Source organism: Phaseolus vulgaris, chromosome 9 (genome assembly GCF_051622355.1).
Source record: "Phaseolus vulgaris cultivar YP4 chromosome 9, ASM5162235v1, whole genome shotgun sequence".
Lineage (NCBI taxonomy): Eukaryota > Viridiplantae > Streptophyta > Magnoliopsida > Fabales > Fabaceae > Phaseolus > Phaseolus vulgaris.
This window is the reverse complement of record NC_143506.1, coordinates 4,424,841-4,446,780: the sequence shown is the minus strand read 5'-3', so window position 1 is coordinate 4,446,780 and position 21,940 is coordinate 4,424,841. Positions and strand designations below refer to the sequence as shown.

Below are 21,940 nucleotides of genomic sequence, written 5' to 3'. Positions count from 1 at the left end.
TTTCACTTGGTGGGGTCCGACACTGTTCAGTTCTTCATCCAACATCCTAATAAAATTCTCACAACCATATGCTACTGTGTGTGTATATATATAAAAGTTATATTGTGCTTTATATGTATTGTACAAAATTTTGTTTGTAGTGTGTGAAGTTGAAGATGGAGAGCTTCAGAACAAGTTTTGGGGTCCTCTGTCTAATCCTTGCCCTATCGACGACAATTGTTGGGCTTAGATGTGACGATCTGAAAAATGGCGACGCTTCTTCTAGTCCTACTCCTAGTGAAGGGATAAAAGAAGAAGTAAAAGGAAAACACAACACCTCCTACAACAATAATAAGAAAGTCCACGTCAAGAGTAGTGTGTATTATGGAGGGGGTGGAGGAGGAGGAGGTGGTGGATGGGGATGGGGTGGGGGTGGGGGTGGAGGAGGAGGGGGAGGAGGTGGTGGATGGGGAGGTGGAGGTGGTGGAGGAGGAGGAGGAGGTGGTGGCGGCGGTGGGGGTGGAGGAGGAGGAGGTGGTGGTGGTGGGTGGAGGAGATGTGGAGGGCATGGAAGAAGGAAGAGGCATGATTACAAAGCAAAGAAGAAAGGGGTGTATGAGGAGGAAGAGTATAGGTTAGGAGAATATGCAGAATGCAAGAGAAGAACACCATGCTGGGGCATGAGGTTGGAATGCCCTTCTGAGTGTGGAGGACATTGTTACTACGATTGTCACCATATGTGTAAGGCTCATTGCCGCCAACCCTGAAATCAATGTACCCTTTCTATAAGGAATCATTTCATCACATATATCACTTTATTGTGTTATAGTAGATAAAACATTTAATTAATTGTATATAAATAATACAAATCTAATTAGTTTTATTGAATTGAGATAGATCTAAAGTTGAGTTCGTAATACCTACGAGAGTGTAATTAAACACGGTAACTTCACATTCCTATCATATTATATAATTATCAGATATACATTTTTTCTCTCTTCATATTATGAATATTTTTTCATTAACTGAATCTTCTTTCATTATGCCCATAATATATATATATATATATAAAAGGATTTTATCCATCATACTATTGTTATATTTTATAATATCTCTTTATTTATCAGAGTAATCAGTTTTTTCTATCTTTTCAGTTATATTATTCTTATTTATATATAAGTATCTTTTTGAACATGTGTTTTCTTTTCCAAAATTAAGGTTCACATCTTTGATTTCAATCTATCACTTATTTGGGCTTGAGTAACTATGAAGATTTATTATATTATGTTTCATATTTTATTTTAAATTATGTATATATTTATTTCAACTTGATTGTGATAAAATTATTTTATATTTATATATTATGAATGTCTTTTAATTTATTTATGTTTTATTATATTCATATTTATTATTCTTAATTAGTTTTGAGCGATCGAATTTGTTTTAAAAAAAGTGCAGAGTCCTACATATCTTTAGATATTATAATCTCTAAATTGTTTTATTTTTTTTAAAATAAAAAAAAAAGTATGCACAACACAATTTCTAAAGTTCTTTAATTGTTGCTTTCCTCTTCCTAATAGCAATTGATGCTGTTCTTATCTTTCTTTGTTTCTTCGTGGATTTTTAGTTAATCTCACTTACCATGAAAAACCTATTAAAACTCTTTGTCATTCAAGTGAAACAAAAAAAAGTCTCATGTCATAATAAGTTATGTCATAATAAAATGATTTTAGTTCAAAATTAAAAAAAAAATTGTGTTAAATACACATAATTTTAATTAAAATTTAATTAATTTTATATATAGATGGTACGATTTCAATGTTAAATAAAAATAATTGAAGTTTGCATAGTTATAACGACTTGAAGTTATGTAACTTATGTTTAACTTCTTTAATAATTAATAAATAAATAATGATTTAGAAAATGAAATATAAATTAAAAAATATTAATAATTTGTTGAATAAAATATTTATTATATATAGTCCAAAAAACAAGTTAAGGGTAGAGTAAAGAATCATGTGCGTATTTTATATACTTTTTAAATTGGTTGTGTTTCGTTTTGTTTCATTCTTTTACAAATACTGAGGGCTATTTATTAGTAAGGAATTTTCTGAAGTTTGTAGTGAGTGACCTAGAGTAGAACGTAGGTTTTTTAATTCAAAAAGTTTAGGAAGAGTACTTATAATAAAAGTATATATTTATACATATTAAATATATTAAAGTGAATGCTTTCAACATTGTTAGGTGAAGAATATCATTGTTAAACAATACTCATGGCTCTGACCTGGCCATCAACTATCCACAATTAATTAAGACAAAGCAAACTCAGCAACCATTTGTTTTAAATGCTGAATCTTTACCTTTTGAGGGGGGGAAATAGTAATTAGCTTTTTAAAAAAAAGATACATTTATTTAATAAAGCCAATTAACAAATACAGAACAATATTATTTTGAATTGAAGAGGGAGTAAACAAGAAAGAGAGAAAAAATGTAAAATGGAATTGTTTGAATTAAGAAAAACAAATAAATGAAAAATATAAATTAGAGTTAAAATAAATAAAAAGGATAAAATTAATAAGTAAAAAGTATTTTTCAAAATAATAATACATAATAAACTACTCACTAGTACAACAATTTTCACTAGTACAACAGTTTAAAACAACGACTCACATTTTTTAAATTAACTTGATTTAAGAATGCGGTTATTACAAATAGTCGCATTTTTAAAACTTTTTTTACCCTAACTCAGAAGTGCGCCACTTACGTTTTCATATTTTCATTTTCCTCGCGCTTCGTTTCTCTTCTATGTTTCCTCTTTTATTTGCACTGTCTTCGTGTCTTTTGTAAACATTGTCTTTCTCTCTTCTTCTTCACCATTATCACCTTGCTCCATCGTGTATTTGCATTTCATTGAGAAATTTTTATTTGCATTTTCTGGACTTTTATTTATGTTCTTGGTTATCAGGCCTTCCAAGTTCCAATATCAATCCATTATTTGTATTATTTTTTTTATTCAGAACATGTCAGATTCATATTGGGATGAAATGCTAAGAATGTGAAGAGGTATGATATGGATGCACCAAAAGATAAAAAAAAAATGCTAAAATAATGACATGTTCTTCGAAAAATATCAAAGTTAAGAACTTTGATTAGAAACACAAACAACAACGAAAAAAGAGAAGAAATCCTAAATGTCATACATAAATGCGATTTATAAATGCGGTTATAGTAAATATCTGCATTTATAAATCGAATTTACAAATACGACTAAATAACCATCTTCTTATCTCTTCGATTTAAAACTACGTATATATTAAATACGACTATATAGTTGTCATTTTAAATTAAAAATAACCGTCGTTGAGTGTCTTTCCAATTTTTAGAAATGAATGGGCTAAGTGATTTGTGTGAAGTAACTAAGTAGTATTAATTAAAGTGCTACATTGGTCCTATTTGTTGTTTGTTATGTTACTCTTTGTGGACCCACTTTGCAAACAAAAAATACAATAAATTTATAAAAATGTATATTTTTCTCTCATATCTATGAAAAAAGTTGAAGAATATATTATATAATAATCATAACGTAACATGATCAATTATATTATATATATAATCGTAGTATAATTAATTATATAATATAATATAATAATAAAAATAATAAATCTTATTAGTAATAATAAATTTAATAGAATTATAATAATGATTATTATAAATTAATAATAGTAACACTAACAATAATAAAATTAGAATCAAAAGTAGTGATAAATTTATATAAGAATAATAAAAAGTAAATATATAAAATAATAATACAAAAATTATAATTTGATATGTAACTAAAATTAATACATAATAACAAATGTTGATTTGATCATTTTATAAATATATCATTTTATATTTTTTAAACATATTATATAAATCAAATTACTTAGAAAATTTACAAACTTTTCATTTATTTCTCATCACTTTCACTTTTTTATTCAATTTAAACAATTTTCTTTTTTTCCCTCTTTAGTTCAAACACAACAATAAAAAAGTTTAACCTTTATTTTTTTTTCTCTAAAAAAAATAGGAGTATATTTGCGCATATTCACTAAAAAATGTGAATAAGTTAAGCCCAAATCCATTAAATAAAAATAATTGTAGAGATAAAAATGTAATATATCTTAATATTATTTTTTAAGAAAAAAAAATATTTATAAATTAAACCTTTATTCAAACCCCACACAATTAATGTCAAAAGAGAGAAAATTGTACATTAAGTTTTTTTTGGAATATTATTCATATATTTCTTCTCCTTTGCCAACAACATACTTCAATTTTACTTCCTAGAATACTTTTCTCTCTCTTCCTTTTTCAATCCCTCTCGTCAATTCATGTGTAAGGATATTTCTGAAACTTTCATAAATATAAATCTGATCATTATTTAAAAATAGATTTAATCCTTTCATAAGTTTTGATTTTAATCTTTCAATTATAAATTTATTTATAAGTGTAAAGATCAATTTTATAACTTTACAGAGAAAGTCTAAATTAAATAAAAAGTAAATATTTATTATATAAAAGTCATATATAATATCAAATCAATTTATTTTTATTCATCTCTCAAAATTACATAATCTCTTATTTTTGTTTAGATTTAAGGTGTTTATGTTTTTTTTTTCGACTAGAGCATACAAATTAGAATATAACACAGTATAGTTTGATCTGATTTTGGTTTTCTTTAAACTTTGATCTTTAGTTTTATGTTTATCTTATTATATGCATGTGTAACATGAGCATTGAGTTGAACAAATGAAGCCCTATTAATTTAGGTTTATAATTATATATTTGATTTGTGAATTAGGTTTCTAAGGAGCAAATTATGGCTTCCTTAAATTTTCTAAGTATTTGGAAGAATTTTTTAAAGAGCATAAAAATTAAGAGAAGCTAATTTCATTTACTATTTTACAAATGAGAATTGATATTATAATACATGTAATTGATGAATCTTTAATACTTCATTTACTATATTTTGGAAATAAGAATTGATACTACACCTATGTGTAACTGATGAATCTTTTATGCTTCCTTGAGAGTTACCTTAAGTTTTGTGAGAGTTTTCAGAAGTTACTATTGGAATGAGGGATCTAGGATCTAGGCAGTCAACACATATTGGAATGAGGGGTCAATCTTGATTTATCTGTCATTTTTTTAAAGTTGTTTATTTATTTTAATATATATATATATTAAAAATACACTCAATTATCTAAATATTTTGTAAGTATTTATTTAAAATTATTTAATATTTTTAATTATTAGGATCAAAATGAGGTGAATGTTGATCATCATTGTTACATTCGTCATCATTATTATCACCTTAATTATCAAGCTCTTCTGAAGAAATAGAGGATCGATCATCAACTTTCACGAAGACCTAAAAAACAAATAAGAAAATCACCTTATGACACTTCGTCTCCAATACATCTTACTTCATTTAATCAATGGTGTAAAAAAGGTTAAAAACGACAGTTATTTTAACTGTAAAATGACGACTGCCGTCTTTGATCAACGTGTAGTCTTATGTCCCAAAGCAAAGAAGACGGCTATAGCCGTCTTCTTATATTCAAACAAAGAGGGTGACTATGGTAGAAGTATCCCTTTTACACCTCCCTTATAAGATGTATATATAATATATGCATGAGGTGTAAAAGGGCGATTTTTACCATAACCGCTTTTATAAACCATTGTGAAACATCTAAGAAAGCGGCTATTTGCCTTAACCGCCCTTATAAACCATTGTGGAGCATCTAAGAAGACGATTATGGTAAATAGCTATCCTTGTAGATGGTAATTTTTGTAGTACATTCTGTTTAATGTTAATTCCCATCTAAATTGACCTGTTCAATTATAACTTAGCCAGACAAATACATAAATTCAGAGAATCAAATTATATATATTGATAAAAATGTATTACAAACACTAATAACATATATTTTTACCTATATTCCTATCTATTGATTAGTATCCTAGAGTTTTAAAAATTTAGGAAATATGTGACCCAAGCATGTCTCACATATTCTATGGTGGCCAAAGGCAGTGCTTGCTCATCCATAAAGAAATGCATTACAAATTCAGGTTCACATAAATTAGTGTTAAGATACACATATGTTAAAGAACTATAAAAATAATTTACCATCATGTTACCTACTCCCAATCACTTTTAAGGCCTAGTCTTACAATGGTAACCATCCATTGCATAACGTAATAGCCACATTCATAGCTTCCTAGTTGTCTATTACACTATAATTCAATAGAAAGTAAAAGTTAATATTGATAAACCATGAATTAGACACATTAAAGTGAGTGAACAAATATACTTTAAATACCTTAAGGTGCATTAAAGTGAGTTTTTTTTTTTTTTGCATTTGCACTTCCCCTCCCAATGAACAAACACTGAAATAATAAGATTTTTATGTTAGAACACATTACATTATGTAATGTATGATTAATAAATTTGTGAATGTAATATAATCATAATGGTTTGATAAATCTCTAATTTGCAGTAGGAAACATGATGCAAAATTTCAGAATTTTCTGACAATTGAAAGCATGGGAACTAAAACCTTAAAATACTTGAAAAATACCTAAATAATAATTAAAAAAAATAGTAAACGATGGATTTTTGGAATTTTGGTGGACCCCAATCCCCTTTGGGTATTCGCCACGTGATTCTTTACCTCGTTTCGAACAACTTTTATTTTTTTACGTGTCTCCATCTGACTTTTTGTCAAAAGTTATGATCGTTTGAATTTTTTCATGCTAATTTTTGTTTATTCCAAATTTATCACTCTTCTCATTAATGTCAGGACTCCTCCATCAAATATCCACTAAATCAAGTTCCCACAAATCCTAAACTATTAACTAATCAACACATATATTCAAATATTTATTTAAAATTTTAAAATCCTAAACCCTAAAAATACTAATCTTCTATAGTGGAGTTGCAGGTGCAACCAAGTCCACGGTGACAACATGTGGTGGAGGTGTTGGTAGTGTGCGGAAGGTGTTGTCGGCGTGCGGAGGTGAAGGAGTTGGCGTACGGAGGCGGAGACAGTTGTTTGCTTACTTGGAAAATAAGATCACTACAAGAAAATCATCAAATAGAAACAAATTTTAGAGACAAAAAATAATTAGTTGCTATAGTGACTAAATTAGAGACCATTTTAGGGACTAAATAATTTTTTTGGTTTTTAGATTAGTTTCTCTTATTGTTAAATGGTTTCTAAATTGATATCTAATTAGCAACTAAGGTTTAAACAAAAAAAAGCAATGACAAAGAAGAAGTAGAGAGCTCGAAAGCAACTTACCCAATCACACGAAGAAGACAATGGCTTAAGGAAAACGAAGAAGAAGCACATAGAAAAAGAGAAAAACGTAACTGGCGCGTTAAGAACTAGGATAATAAAAAAAACTCTAAAAGAGCGGCTATGAGGTAAAGCCACATTCTTAAAGTAATTTAATTTAAAAAATATCACCACATTTTGAAAGACAACGTATAACTATACAAATTAAAAAATATTACTTTTTGCATTAATAAATGTAACAATATTCATGTTATATTTTAATTGTAATTTTCCCCCTCTTATTTATTTTTTGCTCAAATTTATACGTTCAATTTATATACGCGTTAAATGTGTTTTACTAAATATACCAATAACTTTTAATTAAATAATACATTAATAATATTTTTCTAAGTAAAGTCGTGTGATATTCACACAATTTCAATTAAAAAAAAAACTTTAATAACATTATACAAAGTCATGTTAACGTGATTGTTTTCCATAACTTTTATACTATGAAATTGAGTAAATTGAAGTCAGGACTTACCCATATAAATTATTTAAAAAGGATACGTACATTTCAGTAATAAAATTAACATCTCTGTTGAAAAAAATTCCAAAAAGGAAAGGTCAAGATGATAAGTTTCCATTACTAACGTTTATTTGGAGATCCAATGGTGATGTGCACTTTTCGATAACTCAACCCCTTCGTTAAGCATACAAAATATAGTAACGTCAAAATTTGAGAGCATGTATGCATCAAATTGTGAAAGCAAAAAGGTGAAGGAATCTTCCATTTGTTCCAAGAGTTGTCACAAGATTCCAGGAGTACTTATCTCAAAACAATATTTTTCTTTTGAATGTGATAGTTGTCACTCACTCTGTTCACTTTAAATAACATTTTTCAATAAAAAAATTGTTTTAAATTAATTTCTTTCTGTAAAACCAATAATACATTAAATATTTAAAAATTACAATAATAATTACTTACATCTTTTACTTTCTAGTGTATTTTGGTGAATGGTGATACTTTCAAATATTACGATTTTTATTTTTATATTTTATTCAGATTTCACATTTTAATTTATGATGAATTCTTTAAATGGTCAGTTACATAAATACACTTATTAAATACTTTTTACATTATCTATAGAATAAATTTTTAATTTAATTTGATATTATAAAAATTCTATGTATTAAAGATTTTAATATCATAAAAATATTTAGAAATCCAATAATATATATAAGAATATTTCATTGTATATAAATGAATACAAATCTCACCCATAAATCGATTTAATGAGATTGAGTTAGAATTGAAGTTCACTTTGTAATATGTTATCAGAACTATTTAAAGTTTATTCTACGGGTATTTGTCGGGTCTATACCATTCTGTTCACACGTGTTTATTTTGTAATATACTATGTGAAAAGAACATGGAAGTTTTTAATAATATTTTTTTTTGTAAAATTAAATTATAAAGGTTCGGTTTAGTTTTAAAATTTATATTTAGAAATTAAAAACTAAAAATTCCGTAACATCCAGAACAAGAATTATATAGTCCTGTGAAGGACTAGAAGAGCACTGATAGAAAGAACAGCTCAACTTACATGAGCTGTTTGTAAGCTTTCGACACAATTGATTATTCAAAATTGGAGAAGCCATCACTGTTACCCCTTCTTTAATATCTTTCCCTAACGTGTATTGGATTAGCACAAATGTCTTAGGATTTGCCTTTAACTCCTGTCTTTTTATTGCATTTTCCTAATGTCACTTTCTTGGTCAAATAAACAACAATTTGTAAGCAGATATTTCTTTTGGATATGACTGAGATGATTTGTAACTGTACCTGTGTAGGACTTGAGATGGGAACACTAACAGTTGTTAATATGTGAGGTTAGAGATTTTTTTTTTAATATATTATCAAAATTATTTAAAATATATTTTAACAAAAATTTATTAAATCACTTATTATCATATTATTATCGAATATATTTGTTCTGATATATCAATATAGTTCCACATTTCTCAGGAATCGAGATCAATATAATCGCACATTTTTCGGGAGTCGAGGTCAAAGACAGTTTATATACTCTTTTATCTCTCAATTCATTTTGATACAACTTTTAAGAACAAAATCGTAACATAGGACCAACCTTCAAAACAGTCGGATGTTCAAAACAGTCAAATGGAGTCATTCTTCCTAATGATCTTATCTCTCGAATTTATACAATATTTTTTATTAAATTAAACTCAAAATTTATTTATTAATATTTGAGATTATTTTGTAATAATTTAGCTGTTTAAATTTTCTTTTATCGATGACAGTACCTTTGTAGAGAAGGAGATTTTGACAGGATTTGAAACCTTTTTGAGGCAATGAAACATGAACAATAATTGTTGACAGCGTGATGATAAATAATAGGTGAGTGGTGATGATTTAACAAATCCTGTATTTTCATCTGGAACCCTGTCTCACTAACTGTTCTACCTGCTCCTGTCGTTTATTGTCCTGCTCATGTCTCTGCCACACCTCATTGCTATCACACCAATATTCTTCTTCTCCATACTCACTTAACTCTCCACTATTCATTCATGTTCTTCGCTCTTAAAAAGAAAGAAAAAAGTTTTATTAGGTGTATTATCACTTGTATAGAAAATATATATATTACAATTTAATTAGGTAAAATATTGCCTACAATAATTATATATAACTTTATAATTATTATTTATTTTCTTAATACTTCTCTTAATTCTCAACAACTTCATTACCTTAAATCCTAAACATTGTTGATGTCTGTCGTCCTTTCATTTATGCCATGTGATTAAGCGGAAATTTGAAAAGTGAGTCATACAATATCTTATTATCTTTAAGCAATTCAGATTTGAAAAAAATATTAAACAACTCTAAATAATTGATTAAGATAATATTTTTTATTTTGTAAGTTAGAGTTACTTGTATTTTAACAATTTTTATTACCATATTAATATATTCTACGATAAAGTTGTTAAACCACTTTAAATATTTTAGAAAAATCTCTTAATCTCTAATAAGAGATGCTCTTTAATTTAGAGAGCATCAAGGAAAGAAGGTCTTAACACTTCATCTTAATGTATTTAACACTTTTTTTCTCCAGATCTGATCAGCATTTAATTTTAAAAGCTTATTTGTTTTGTAACATGCAGCAGAAACAATTCCAAGTTTGATCCCAGAGAAGTCTCTGGAAACGTTTGTATTTACAATTTGGAAGAGATAGAGTAATATGTAGAAAACCCAAGAGAGGAGGAGGTAGCAGAGTGTACTTGAGGAAGAAGATGGACAATAAAGAAACAAACAAAACTAACTCAACAGTATAAAGCAAGGGGAGAGTGAAATTCAAGTGACACAGTAGCTAGCTGTAACTAGCTGTATCTGTTCTACCAAAGAACCTTGGATCTCTTGGAAACGTTGCTGGGAGGACTCATCTGAGGAACCACGAAGTTATCATCCCCCAAACTTGATCTAATGCTACCTTCCCTTCTCTCCTTGTATCCATTCTGCTCACTCGTCTGTTCCCAATATGCAGCAGAAGAAGGTGGCGCTTGAGGAACCCAGATCCCACCAGGGGAGAACGAAACCATGTTTTCCTCACCAAACAGCGAACACATCTCATCACCGTTCTGCAATTCATCATCAACGTGTTAATCTCAGATCCAATTAAACGAAGCATCAGTTGCCACAACAAAAATTAAAATCACCACCCAAAAATTCTTGAAATTTTGTAAGAAAAAAAACATTTTTGTTACTAAATTTGGTCGCTAATGAATTGATGGAAGGTTTGAAGTGGAATAAACTAACCTTAGAGCAAGCAAAGGTTGAATGGGAATCGAGGAAGTCTTCGAACTTCATGCCCGGGATAGTGTTTATCAAGTACTCTGATATGCTGCTACCTGTGAAACCAGGTTCTTGATTTGTTTGCAAGTTTCCCCCAGGTTTAGGCGGTGAGGGTGTTGAAGGAGGATTGGAAAGTGGGTGTGAAGAATCGAGAACAGGGTTTTTCTTGGGTGATGATGATGATGATAGTGAAGAAGAAGAAGAAGAAGAATAAGGCAGGAGAGAAGCAGAGAACTTGATCCCGGTGAGGAGAAACCTGCTATGGTTCTTGGTGAGTTCGTTGGCCGAATGAATGGAGCCGTCACACTCTTTGCACAGAATCGCTCTATCTTGCTGACAAAACACAAAAGCTCTTCTCTCCTACAACACAACAACTTAAATTAAACTATGTAATGATAAGAACAATAATGTAATCATTAGTGATTAAGATTTAACTGTTATTTGTTGATGTACCTGGCAAACATCACAGAGAGGAAAATGCTTAGCAGAGGGGTGGGTGAGAGAGAAGCGTTGGTGTTTGGAGGCGAGCTTGTTGGCGTGGTGGACACGGTGGTCGCAGGCGTCGCAGAGGGCGGCCTCATCAGCGGTGCAGAATAAAGAAGCCTGGTGTTTGTTACACACGTCGCACTGGATCTTCATATTATTATTATTATTTAGGTTTTTTGTTGTCTGACCTTAGATTAATAGAAATGAGGTTTTGATTTTGAATTGAATTGAAGGGAGATGAATGACTGATTCGTCTACGGTTAAGTTAAATACAGTGGAGACGAGTCAAATCAGCGAGCAAGCAACGCGAGTTAGGGTGTCATGTTTCACGTTCTTACTTATTCAGTCGGTTAATGCGAGACTTCAAGGGATTAAATAATTCTCTTTCACCCCAAACACTTCTTCTATACCATCAGTTACTACCATTAATTATTAATTTCTACCATTTTTTTAATTTCGATAAATCATAAATGCGATCACTTACTATATGTAGCACAGATATGATACGGATATGACACGGACACATATACGACACGGACATAAATACGGAGATATGAAAAATCTTTAAAATGTAGGACACGGGGACACATATCTATATATTATATAATTATGAATTATATAAATTGACAATAAAGATTTATGTGTACAAGTATGTTTCAGATTATTTTTTTGAGCGGAAAGATGTTTTGCATGACTGGTTCACAATGATTTGTTTTTTATTTTTATAATCATAATAACAATTTATACAATAAAATTTGAATTTTGAGAAAATTAATGTATTTTTCCTTTTTAAAATTGTGTTAGAACCGTACCAGAATTGTCAGAAATCTAACAAATACTTTTTGAATTGGACATTTTACGGATACGTGTCCTACAGGTGTCATACGAGTGTTGGTGTTCGACACGAGTATCGGACACCGACACGCCATTTAAGAAGAGTGTCCGAGTTTTACTACTACTACTGTACTAACATATAAATATTTAAAAACCAACTATATTATTTATTTATCATTTATGAACTTTATTTTATGTGGTCAGATTAAGTGGTTCTATTAGACTACTAAATAAATTATATAAAATATAAATGAACAAATATCAGTATTAATTAATTAAATTAACACACAAGAAAACTCATTAAAATGTAGTATTTCCCGGTGTCTCATTTAAATAAAACTTGAAGTTGCGTTGAGAAAAAACCATGAAGTCACCTATTTGGTTTGTTTATTTATCAATTGTCACATTATTAGTGTTTAGATTGGGAATTGATAATGAACCCATGTATTTATTTTATTCTTAATAACAGAAAATAAGGTAGAACATAAATAGTTATATGTTTACTATTATCTATCCAATAATATATAAGAGTAAAACATTTAAACAATGATCACATAACATGATATAACATACATCATATGCATAAGTTATATTACATTTTTACACTATAATACAAAAGAATAACTTTTATGAAATTGCATCTCTCATATCTCACTTTACATCACCTTTGTTAATATATGTGATTTAAACTATCAATAAAATTAAAATATTCCTTTTTTATATGTTTAATAGTATAATTTTTGGGACCACAATGTTATTTCGTGTATCTCTCATCATACACTTATTAAAGGACCACAATCATATAAATATTCACACACAACCACATCACGATGTCATATGTGTGTGTTCACATACTACAGTATATAGTGTATCAGACATGTATAGAGTTTCTTAAAATTTTCAAGATCCACAATTTTTTTCATGTGTCCCAACTTAAGAAACATGTGAGAGATGCATTAGTTTCAACTGATCAACCTTATCAAATGGAAGGAAGGTTGAATGAAAGGTAATAAGAGACTATTATAGATAGGATGACGGTAAAGCGCAATGAAAGTACCATCACCAAAGTTTTGGTAAAATGGAAATACAACTCCCACTAAATGTTACATGGGAGTTCTACTACGATTTAAAGAAGGAAAACACATTTCATTCAATCGTTGAGGTCAAGAATATTCTCATGGAAGGGGTATTGTTGAGCAGACAAATCAGTTTGCTATATAAGAAAAAATAATTATTGTATAGACAAATGTTTGTAATTGCATACCTGTAGGTTTTCTCTCAATATCAATCCAAAAATCCTCTTCATTCTAGGTTTTTCCTCGTTACACTTGTGTTATTTGATTTCCTTTGTAACACTTTAATTGTTTCTTTCATATGAATTCACATTACACACGCATAGTTGCATGTCTAACATGTTTCATAAACTTTATGCGCTACCATCACACCATAACGTTTAAGTAGTCTCTTGTCACTTGAATGTCACTTATTCTAAATGAGAGAAAAGCATCTCGACATTATTCAAGCCTCAAAGCATAGCTTAAGTAATATGCTTTGTTGTTTGAACGTTAATGGTGACATTAAATGGTATATGATGATGACTCATCACTTAAGTCATACTAACCCAAAAACACATACTTTTATATTTCAATAAGTCTGTACTTATTACGAAGTGGACTTTAAACCTAACTCAATCCCATAAAACCGGCTCATAGGGTTGAAGTTTGCACCCACTTATATACAATAAAATATCCTAATCTCTAGTCGATATGAGATCTCCAACACACCCCCCTCACACTGAGAGTGACATCTCGTGTGTGGGACAACATATTATGGATGGTCCGATAACAACCCGATAGTGGGTGACTTGATAAGGCCAACAAACACTCGCTAAGATAGGCTTTAAATGACTCTGATATCATATTACGAAGTGGACTTTAAGCCTAACTCAACCCCATAAAACCGGCTCATTGGGTTGAGGTTTGCACCCACTTATATACAATGAAATATCTTAATCTCTAGTCGAGTGGGATCTCAAAAAAAAATACTTCTATTAAGTATACATTATCTTATTCAAAGTGTTATTGCATTTTAATTCAACCAAAATTACATTTGATATATCTTGTTTACAACTAAATGATTTTATACAATTTTGTAATTCTCTTTATCTAATGGAGGTAGCATCCTACTAATCACTACAAGAAAATCATTAAATATCAACTAAATTTAGAGACAAAAAATAATTAGTCAATATATTGACTAAATTTGATATTGTTTTAGAGACTAACAAATTATTCGTATTTAAAGTGGTTTCTATTATTAATATAAATTAATAAAATGTTTCTAAATTGATATCTAAATTAACTACTAAAATAGTAAGTAACTGAAATCTTGGTAGTTAATGGTTAGATATAATTTAAAAATTATTCTATAAATTTTTATTAATAATATAAATTATTTTAAATACCAATAATTTTTTAATTTATAAAATAATCTCTAATTTAATTAAATAATAATTACTTATTTTAATTTCTAAAATTAATTTTTATTTAATCATTTTCTCATAACAAATATCTAACTCTTCTAATCAATAGTTTTCTTGTAAATAATAAGTTATATATTATCCATAAAACCAACATTACTTTCATATTTTCAATTTCTCATTTAAATGAACCAATTAATGAATTGATATCTTAATTTTTAAATATCACAGTGAGGAAGTGTATAGGGTAAACATTTGAAAGAAAAAGCTATGCATATGTAGTTCAACTATTAGATGTTTTTTAACAGGGTTTTAAATTTTTGTTTTTAATTGATTTTTGCAGCAGTTAGAAAAATAATAATTGAAAGATAATCACAATTTTAAAAATTAATTAAATTATAATTTATAAAGATTATAGAGAGACACTAATTTAATACAAGTATATTAATAAAATAACTTGGGTTTGAGTAGGCCAATATGTTGCTGTAAATATTTTATAACTCCTTTGGCTCTCTGGCGATTACACATGTATTTTAATAATATCAACAAGTCATGTCAAATAGCCATTTAGAATAATTCTTAGTATGGATTGGATCGTACGACCCAAAAAGTAAATCTACTCAAAACTCACATGTTTTTAAGTTTTTTAACAATCACAGTGACGACATCTCTTACGTAAGCATTTGCTATTGATTCAAAAATAAACAAGATTTCTTTTAAAATAATTTATATATAAAATTTATAAAGAAGAAAAATGCAGAACTATGTACATACTATTAACACGTTAATTTCATTTTAAAAAGTAATTTATGAGCAAATAAAATATAGAACAAATGATGTGATAATTAAATTGAAAATTTATAAAGAACTAATATATAATTAGTAGTAGTAATATTATTATTAGTAGTAATTAGTAGGAAGTTGTGGAGAAAGGTTCTCTATAGAATGAAGAGTGGATGTGTCATAATTTAAGGGAATATATGTGTGAAGATTTGATGAAATGTATAGAATGAAGAGTGGATGTGTCATAATTTAAGGGAATATATGTGTGAAGATTTGATGAAATGTGAATAAAGTGATTGTGTTTGAATTCATGTATTTTATAGTGAATGTCTGAGAAAAATGGTTGAAGTTTGTCAGTGATGAAGTCCTGAAAATTTTTTAAAAATTTAAAATATAAGATTATAAATTTATTCTTATTTTTAGAAATATTTTGAATAATTAAATATGACATATTTTTGTGTTGATTTGAGTTAATTGAAATTTTATAAATTATTTTTGATAGTATTAAATAATTATTTTTGGATAAAATACGACTTACTTGACAGAAAATTATCAATATATGTAAAAATAGAAAATTGTTATATATAAAAAAAATATTCATAAATTTAAAAATAAATAATAAAAATAATAATTTTGTATTAAATGTAAATAGTAAATATATTTATAATAATAATTATATAAATAACTATATATGTTTGTGTTATATTAAAGTTTTATTTTATTGTTATTTTTATTAATTATTATTATTCTGTTTTATTAACAATATTATTACATATTTGTGTTAGTTAATGTATCATTCTTTATTTTAATTTGTATAATAAAACAATGAAAAAAAAAATAATGTGTCACTTTTATGTAAAAAAAACACTAAAATAGAAAAAATACACCCCTTTAAATGGCTTTCCACGAGGTTTTATATATCTCAATAAAGATTTCAAAAACAAACATTGTTCACCTTACACTACAAGAAAATCATGAAATAGAAATCAATTTTTTAGAGATCAAAATAATTAGTTGTAATAGTAACTAAATTAGAGACCATTTTAAAAACTAAATAAAAAATTGGTTTCTAAATTAGTTTCCATTATTGTTAAATAGTTTCTAAATTGGTATCTAATTAGCAACTAAGGTTTTAACTACCAATTATTTAGTTTCTAAATTTGGTCTCTAAAACATTGATTGCTAATTAGATACCAATTTAGAAACTATTTAACAATAATAAAAACTAATTTAGAAACCAATTTTTTATTTAGTTTCTAAAATGGTCTCTAATTTAGTTACTATTGTAACTAATTATTTTGGTCTCTAAAAATTAGTTTCTATTTCATGATTTTCTTGTAGTGTTAATTCCTCCCTTCCTCTTCCATACACATAAGTGTATCTAAAGAAAAATATAGATGTTCGTCATATAAATAGATTTTTCTTTTAAAGCTAACATAGCATTAAAAGAAAAAATGGGTGATAAATCCATTGAAACAATAAGATAAATATTTTTTTTAAAGTATAACCATTTTCCTTGCTCTTTGAAATAAATTGTCTTCTTTTGAGGAAAAACAAACATATAAGAGACTTTTTATGTGAGTTTGTATGTTAATTTTATGTTCATAACCTGAAGTTCTAGTGGACCAAGAATATTTGGTTCAGAGAAACATACAACTAATCCTTCACCCAATTCCTTACGCTTGTTTTTGAGTTGAGATATTTATTAACTTTACTTATCAAATATTTGTGTTCTTTGTCATGAAGTTTGGTTGTTGTTGCATAAAGGGAAGAAATTTGATACATGTTTATGAGACACATTCTCAAATTTTCTTTTTAACACAAAACTCAATTTATCATATATTTAACCATGTTATAGGTATTGATACCTTCATCCTCTTATATCACACTTCTCTTCAACTAATAACTCATTTGGTTATAGGTACCGGTAGCATCACAGGGTGTGTTAGAGCTCCCTGTGATGGCGACACGCTTGTGGAAAACAAATATCATTTGGTTGAAAAAGTATGCAACGGAAAGAGACCAAAGACGATGCATGAGACAATAGAAGGACTATGGGATCTGCAACTTAGAATGGAAGCAACAAGGCAAAAGTAGAGTAAAGTTTTTCTTGGCAAGTGTAGAATGAGATATACCTTTTGCAGCAAAATAGTTGATGCTAGTGCAAGTGAAAGCAATGCATATTGTCTTAGCAACTTTGAAGGAATATTTGACCATCACTAGAGGTCTTTATGGGAATGGTTTTGGGAGTGTATATGTGAGGAAATTGGTTTAAAGTATATTGTGCTAGAAATATGCAGATTTGCTGCCTAATATGTTTTATTTTATATTTTCTATAGTGCTGGAAAATACAGAGTTGATGCTCTGAAAAACATTGATTCTTATAAGTTTTTTAGTTTGTTGAGATGCTTTTGGATGTTTTCTCGTGGTTTGTTTTAGTACATGTATAAGGGTTAAGACACCCCTAAGATGTTCCCTTTAATTAATTTAATATTTGCAGGAAAAAAAATTAATTCTTCATTTTTTTATTTACTTTTAATCTCTAGTAAAAGGTTGGTAACCAAATCAACCATCTTGAACATAATTCCAAACTCAAATTCATAATTCATTATATTTTATTTATGAATTAAACTTAAAATATTCAGTTCGTTAGATAAAAGAAAATTCTGATGAACACAATTTTATTTCATTTATTTATGTACGTACACAATAAGTATATTTTATATTAATAATTTTATATAAATAATTTTATATTAACTCTATTTTTGTATAAAAATATGAAAGAATTATAATTTTAAATGAATCCGTTGAGGTATTAGTGAATTTAAATTATGTGATATTTGGTGTTTCTTATAGTAGAGATGATTTTAAAGATAATAACAATTAAAAATTTAAATCATATTAAATTTATAAAATAAAATTTTAATTAGTTGGTCATTTTTTAAATTAAGTCTCATCCTTTTATCGATCAAATAATAGTGTAGGAATGCAAATCAATTACGATCAATTATAATTTCTTTTAGAGTTCTCTTTTTTTCTTTAAAAATTATTTATTTAGTCTTTTCTAAATTTATATTTTTTTTATTTTCAAATACTTATGAGCTAAGAAGGTGATTTTCATTAATATCAACTTTTAATTTTTTATGTTGTGAATGTTTTTTTTTTCATATAAAACAAACTCCATTCAACATTAGTTACAAAGAAGTTTTAAAAGATAAAATTGTTTGTGGTTTAGTGTATGGAGAACGAAGTAATGTAATAATATGGTTGACAACCTTGATAATTATTAAATGGATTTTATGTCTAACTCAATTTTATAAAATCAGTTTGTATCAAGACACCTTTCATGCTGAGACCTTCCAACTTGTAGACTTTAAGTGTAACTCAACCTTATAAAATAACTTATAAGGTGAGATTTGCACCCACTTATATACTTTAAAATGTCTTTATATCTAGTATATGTGGGACCTCCAACAATAATATTATTTTAAAAAAAAATTGAGTATTGAATATGTACATACTCATTTGATGTGGTTGATCTATTTAATGAAAGTTGTATAAGAGTATAGGATTTGTAAGGATTGGTAGTTTATGTTTGAAAGTCAATTTTGGGTAAATTCATAGAAATATGATTAATGAGAACACTACAAGAAAAACGCGAAACGGATTAAAATCCGTATGTAAAATCAACATTACATACATATTTTATCTTTAACCACTACACCAAGCAAATGTTTTAGTATTATTATGATTTTTATTATACTTATTATTATTAACAATATTAATAATATAAATATAATTTATTTTTTTATTATTAATAATAATTATATTAATATGTATAAATTATGTTAATAATAATAAGTATAATAAAAATAATAATATGACTAAAGAACTTGTCTGGTCTAGTGGTTAACGCTTTCCTGGTCACTGGAAGAACAAAGGGTGATTCACTCAATAGATGAGATTTTGCCAAATGAATCTCAACCTAAGAGGAACTTTAAAATTTTAATCAATTAAATTCACTTAGAAAAAAATTATTAGTTCAACTATTTTCATGAATTTTCTTATGGATGAGATTTTACCTACGAATCTCAATCCAATAGAAAATTAGAAATTTAATCATATAAATTGCATAGAAGGCTCTAATTCATTAAATGAATTTTTTCAAAATATTAAATATTAAATGATTCGTGGCTTGAGTGAATATAATACTTTATTGTTGATTTAATTATGTGAATTGAATTAAGAAGATGTTATGATGATAAATGATAATGTGATTGATTAGTTGGTATGTTGAGAATGATGTTTTTAGTAATTATGATAGTGGTATTATTCTAATAATGATTTGTACGAGTACATAGTTGTCCAAATAGATATTATTGAGATATTATATAAGTATTAATGTGTGTTTTGTAAATTAAGTTGAGAGTGAAAGCTTAAAAAATATAATGTGATGAAGAGTTAATGTAGGTTTTGTAAATTAAGTTGAGAGTGGAAGTCACTTATACTCAAGTGGAAGTATAAAAGTCATCTTGATATGAAAGATTATTTGATAGACTATATATATATATATAAATAGTTAGATTGTTAAGCATACTAAATTGATGTTAGTCACAAAATTTAAACTTAATAACAATCTTTTGGTTTTTTTTTCTCAGCAAAATAACAATCTTTTCTAAGTAGTAAGTTATTACATTTATAATGTGAATGCTTTATGTGATATTTAATAAATATTATATGAAATTATTCATACACTTTTTACACGGTGTGTTTAATTAAATCTCAGTTTACTATTTAAATTATGTTAATACTTTTAATTTTATTATTACCATATTTTAATATGGAAGGAATTAGTTATGAAAGTGACCGAACTTGAAAAAGTCAATAGCTTAAGTTATATATATAATTTTTCCTTTTATATATATGTGTGTGAAATTTTTTAAAGTTTTATAACATTTAAATATATTTAGAGACTCCACATATAAGAAATGTGTTTTGGGATCTCACATGTTAAGTAGAGATGGACTAAAACAAATCATATTAAAAATTTGAATCAAAATTTAAAGTGAATAAATTGAATTGATTTATACTTAAACTATTTTTTTTATTCGACATAAACAATTTCTAGTTCTACTCGCCAATAGCATTTCAATAAAAATGTTAAGAACAAGAACTAATGTATTACTTAAAATAAGAACTTTTAATAATAACATTTGCATATTCGCTCTTCCGTAGCTTGAAACAAAGTAGCTGTAACGCTATTTATTATTTTTTATCTTTGTATTCTCCTCAATTTAATATATCTATCGATATATATATATACATATTATTTTTATTTTTATGTTATTTTTTTGATTGGTCAAACCTCGTTACTACCATTTTAAAAAGAAGAGTCTGAATGGTGTGGCGAGTGGATTCCGATTCCGTATTTAGCGGGAAACAAAAGTGGGGACGAAAAGTCTAAGGAACCAATATTTTATTTTTAAAGGCACTTTCCTATTTATAATGATGCCATGTTATGTTACACGTCAGACACGTATTTAAGTGTCTCATGCGTGAGAAACATTGCAACTATCGGCTATTTATTTTCTAATATAATTAATTTATTCAATTCCTTACCTAACACCATTTACATCTTTATTTTCCTATCTAGCATTCTTTTGTTTTTATTTCCCTATCTAGTACCTTTTTGCTTTTATTTCCCTATCTAGCACTCTTTTATTTTTTATTTCCCTATATAGCACCATTTTAAAAATAAATAAATAAATAATAAATTTTAATTTTTTTTATAATTTTAATTTTGAATGCATTAAAAAATAAATATTTTTAATATTTAAAATAATTGGAAATATAATTAATGAATAAATAAATGAGTTTTTACAAAATAAAAATAAAAAAGTAATAAATTAAAAATGTTTAGTTTAAAATTATTATTTTTTTAAAATGAAGAAAATAAAAAATTAAACTATACAACAACATAAAGTTGAATCTATAAACATAAATTAACATTTATTTTTATTATTATTGATGATATAATCATGTTAATTTCAAGTAAAAAATACAGGACATAATTATAAAAAAACCAAAGTCAATTAGTATTAATTAATAGTGAACACATAAATAATATTGAAGTGTCTACCCTAAATGCAAAATTCTAAAAAAAAGCTAATGCAAATGCTACACTTA

At 27.2% G+C, this 21,940-nt stretch overlaps 2 protein-coding genes across 2 annotated transcripts; one reads left to right on the top strand and one right to left on the bottom strand.

The window, feature by feature from the left end:
• The first annotated feature begins 61 nt into the window (after positions 1-61).
• Positions 62-973, top strand: LOC137820635 (uncharacterized). The gene has a single exon (XM_068624809.2). It carries the CDS (start codon positions 156-158, stop codon positions 744-746), a length of 591 nt encoding a protein of 196 aa, XP_068480910.1. The 5' UTR covers positions 62-155; the 3' UTR covers positions 747-973.
• A 9,527-nt stretch (positions 974-10,500) lies between these two features.
• On the bottom strand, positions 10,501-12,035 carry LOC137821994 (B-box zinc finger protein 21). Its single transcript, XM_068626833.2, has 3 exons — positions 11,626-12,035; positions 11,137-11,532; positions 10,501-10,958 (listed from the first exon to the last, which is right to left on the bottom strand). The coding sequence occupies exons 1-3, from the start codon at positions 11,809-11,811 to the stop codon at positions 10,716-10,718; spliced, it is 825 nt and encodes a 274-aa protein (XP_068482934.2). The 5' UTR covers positions 11,812-12,035; the 3' UTR covers positions 10,501-10,715.
• Between the last annotated feature and the right edge of the window lie 9,905 nt (positions 12,036-21,940).

Bases quoted from the DNA above. Each gene is read 5' to 3' on its own strand.
- LOC137820635 (XM_068624809.2), top strand. From the start codon at position 156: ATGGAGAGCTTCAGAACAAGTTTTGGGGTCCTCTGTCTAATCCTTGCC.
- LOC137821994 (XM_068626833.2), bottom strand. From the start codon at position 11,811: ATGAAGATCCAGTGCGACGTGTGTAACAAACACCAGGCTTCTTTATTC. The intron at 11,533-11,625 runs GTACATCAACAA...GTTGTGTTGTAG, and splicing joins CTCTCTGTGATGTTTGCCAG to GAGAGAAGAGCTTTTGTGTT. The intron at 10,959-11,136 runs GTTAGTTTATTC...GATGAATTGCAG, and splicing joins CAACCTTTGCTTGCTCTAAG to AACGGTGATGAGATGTGTTC.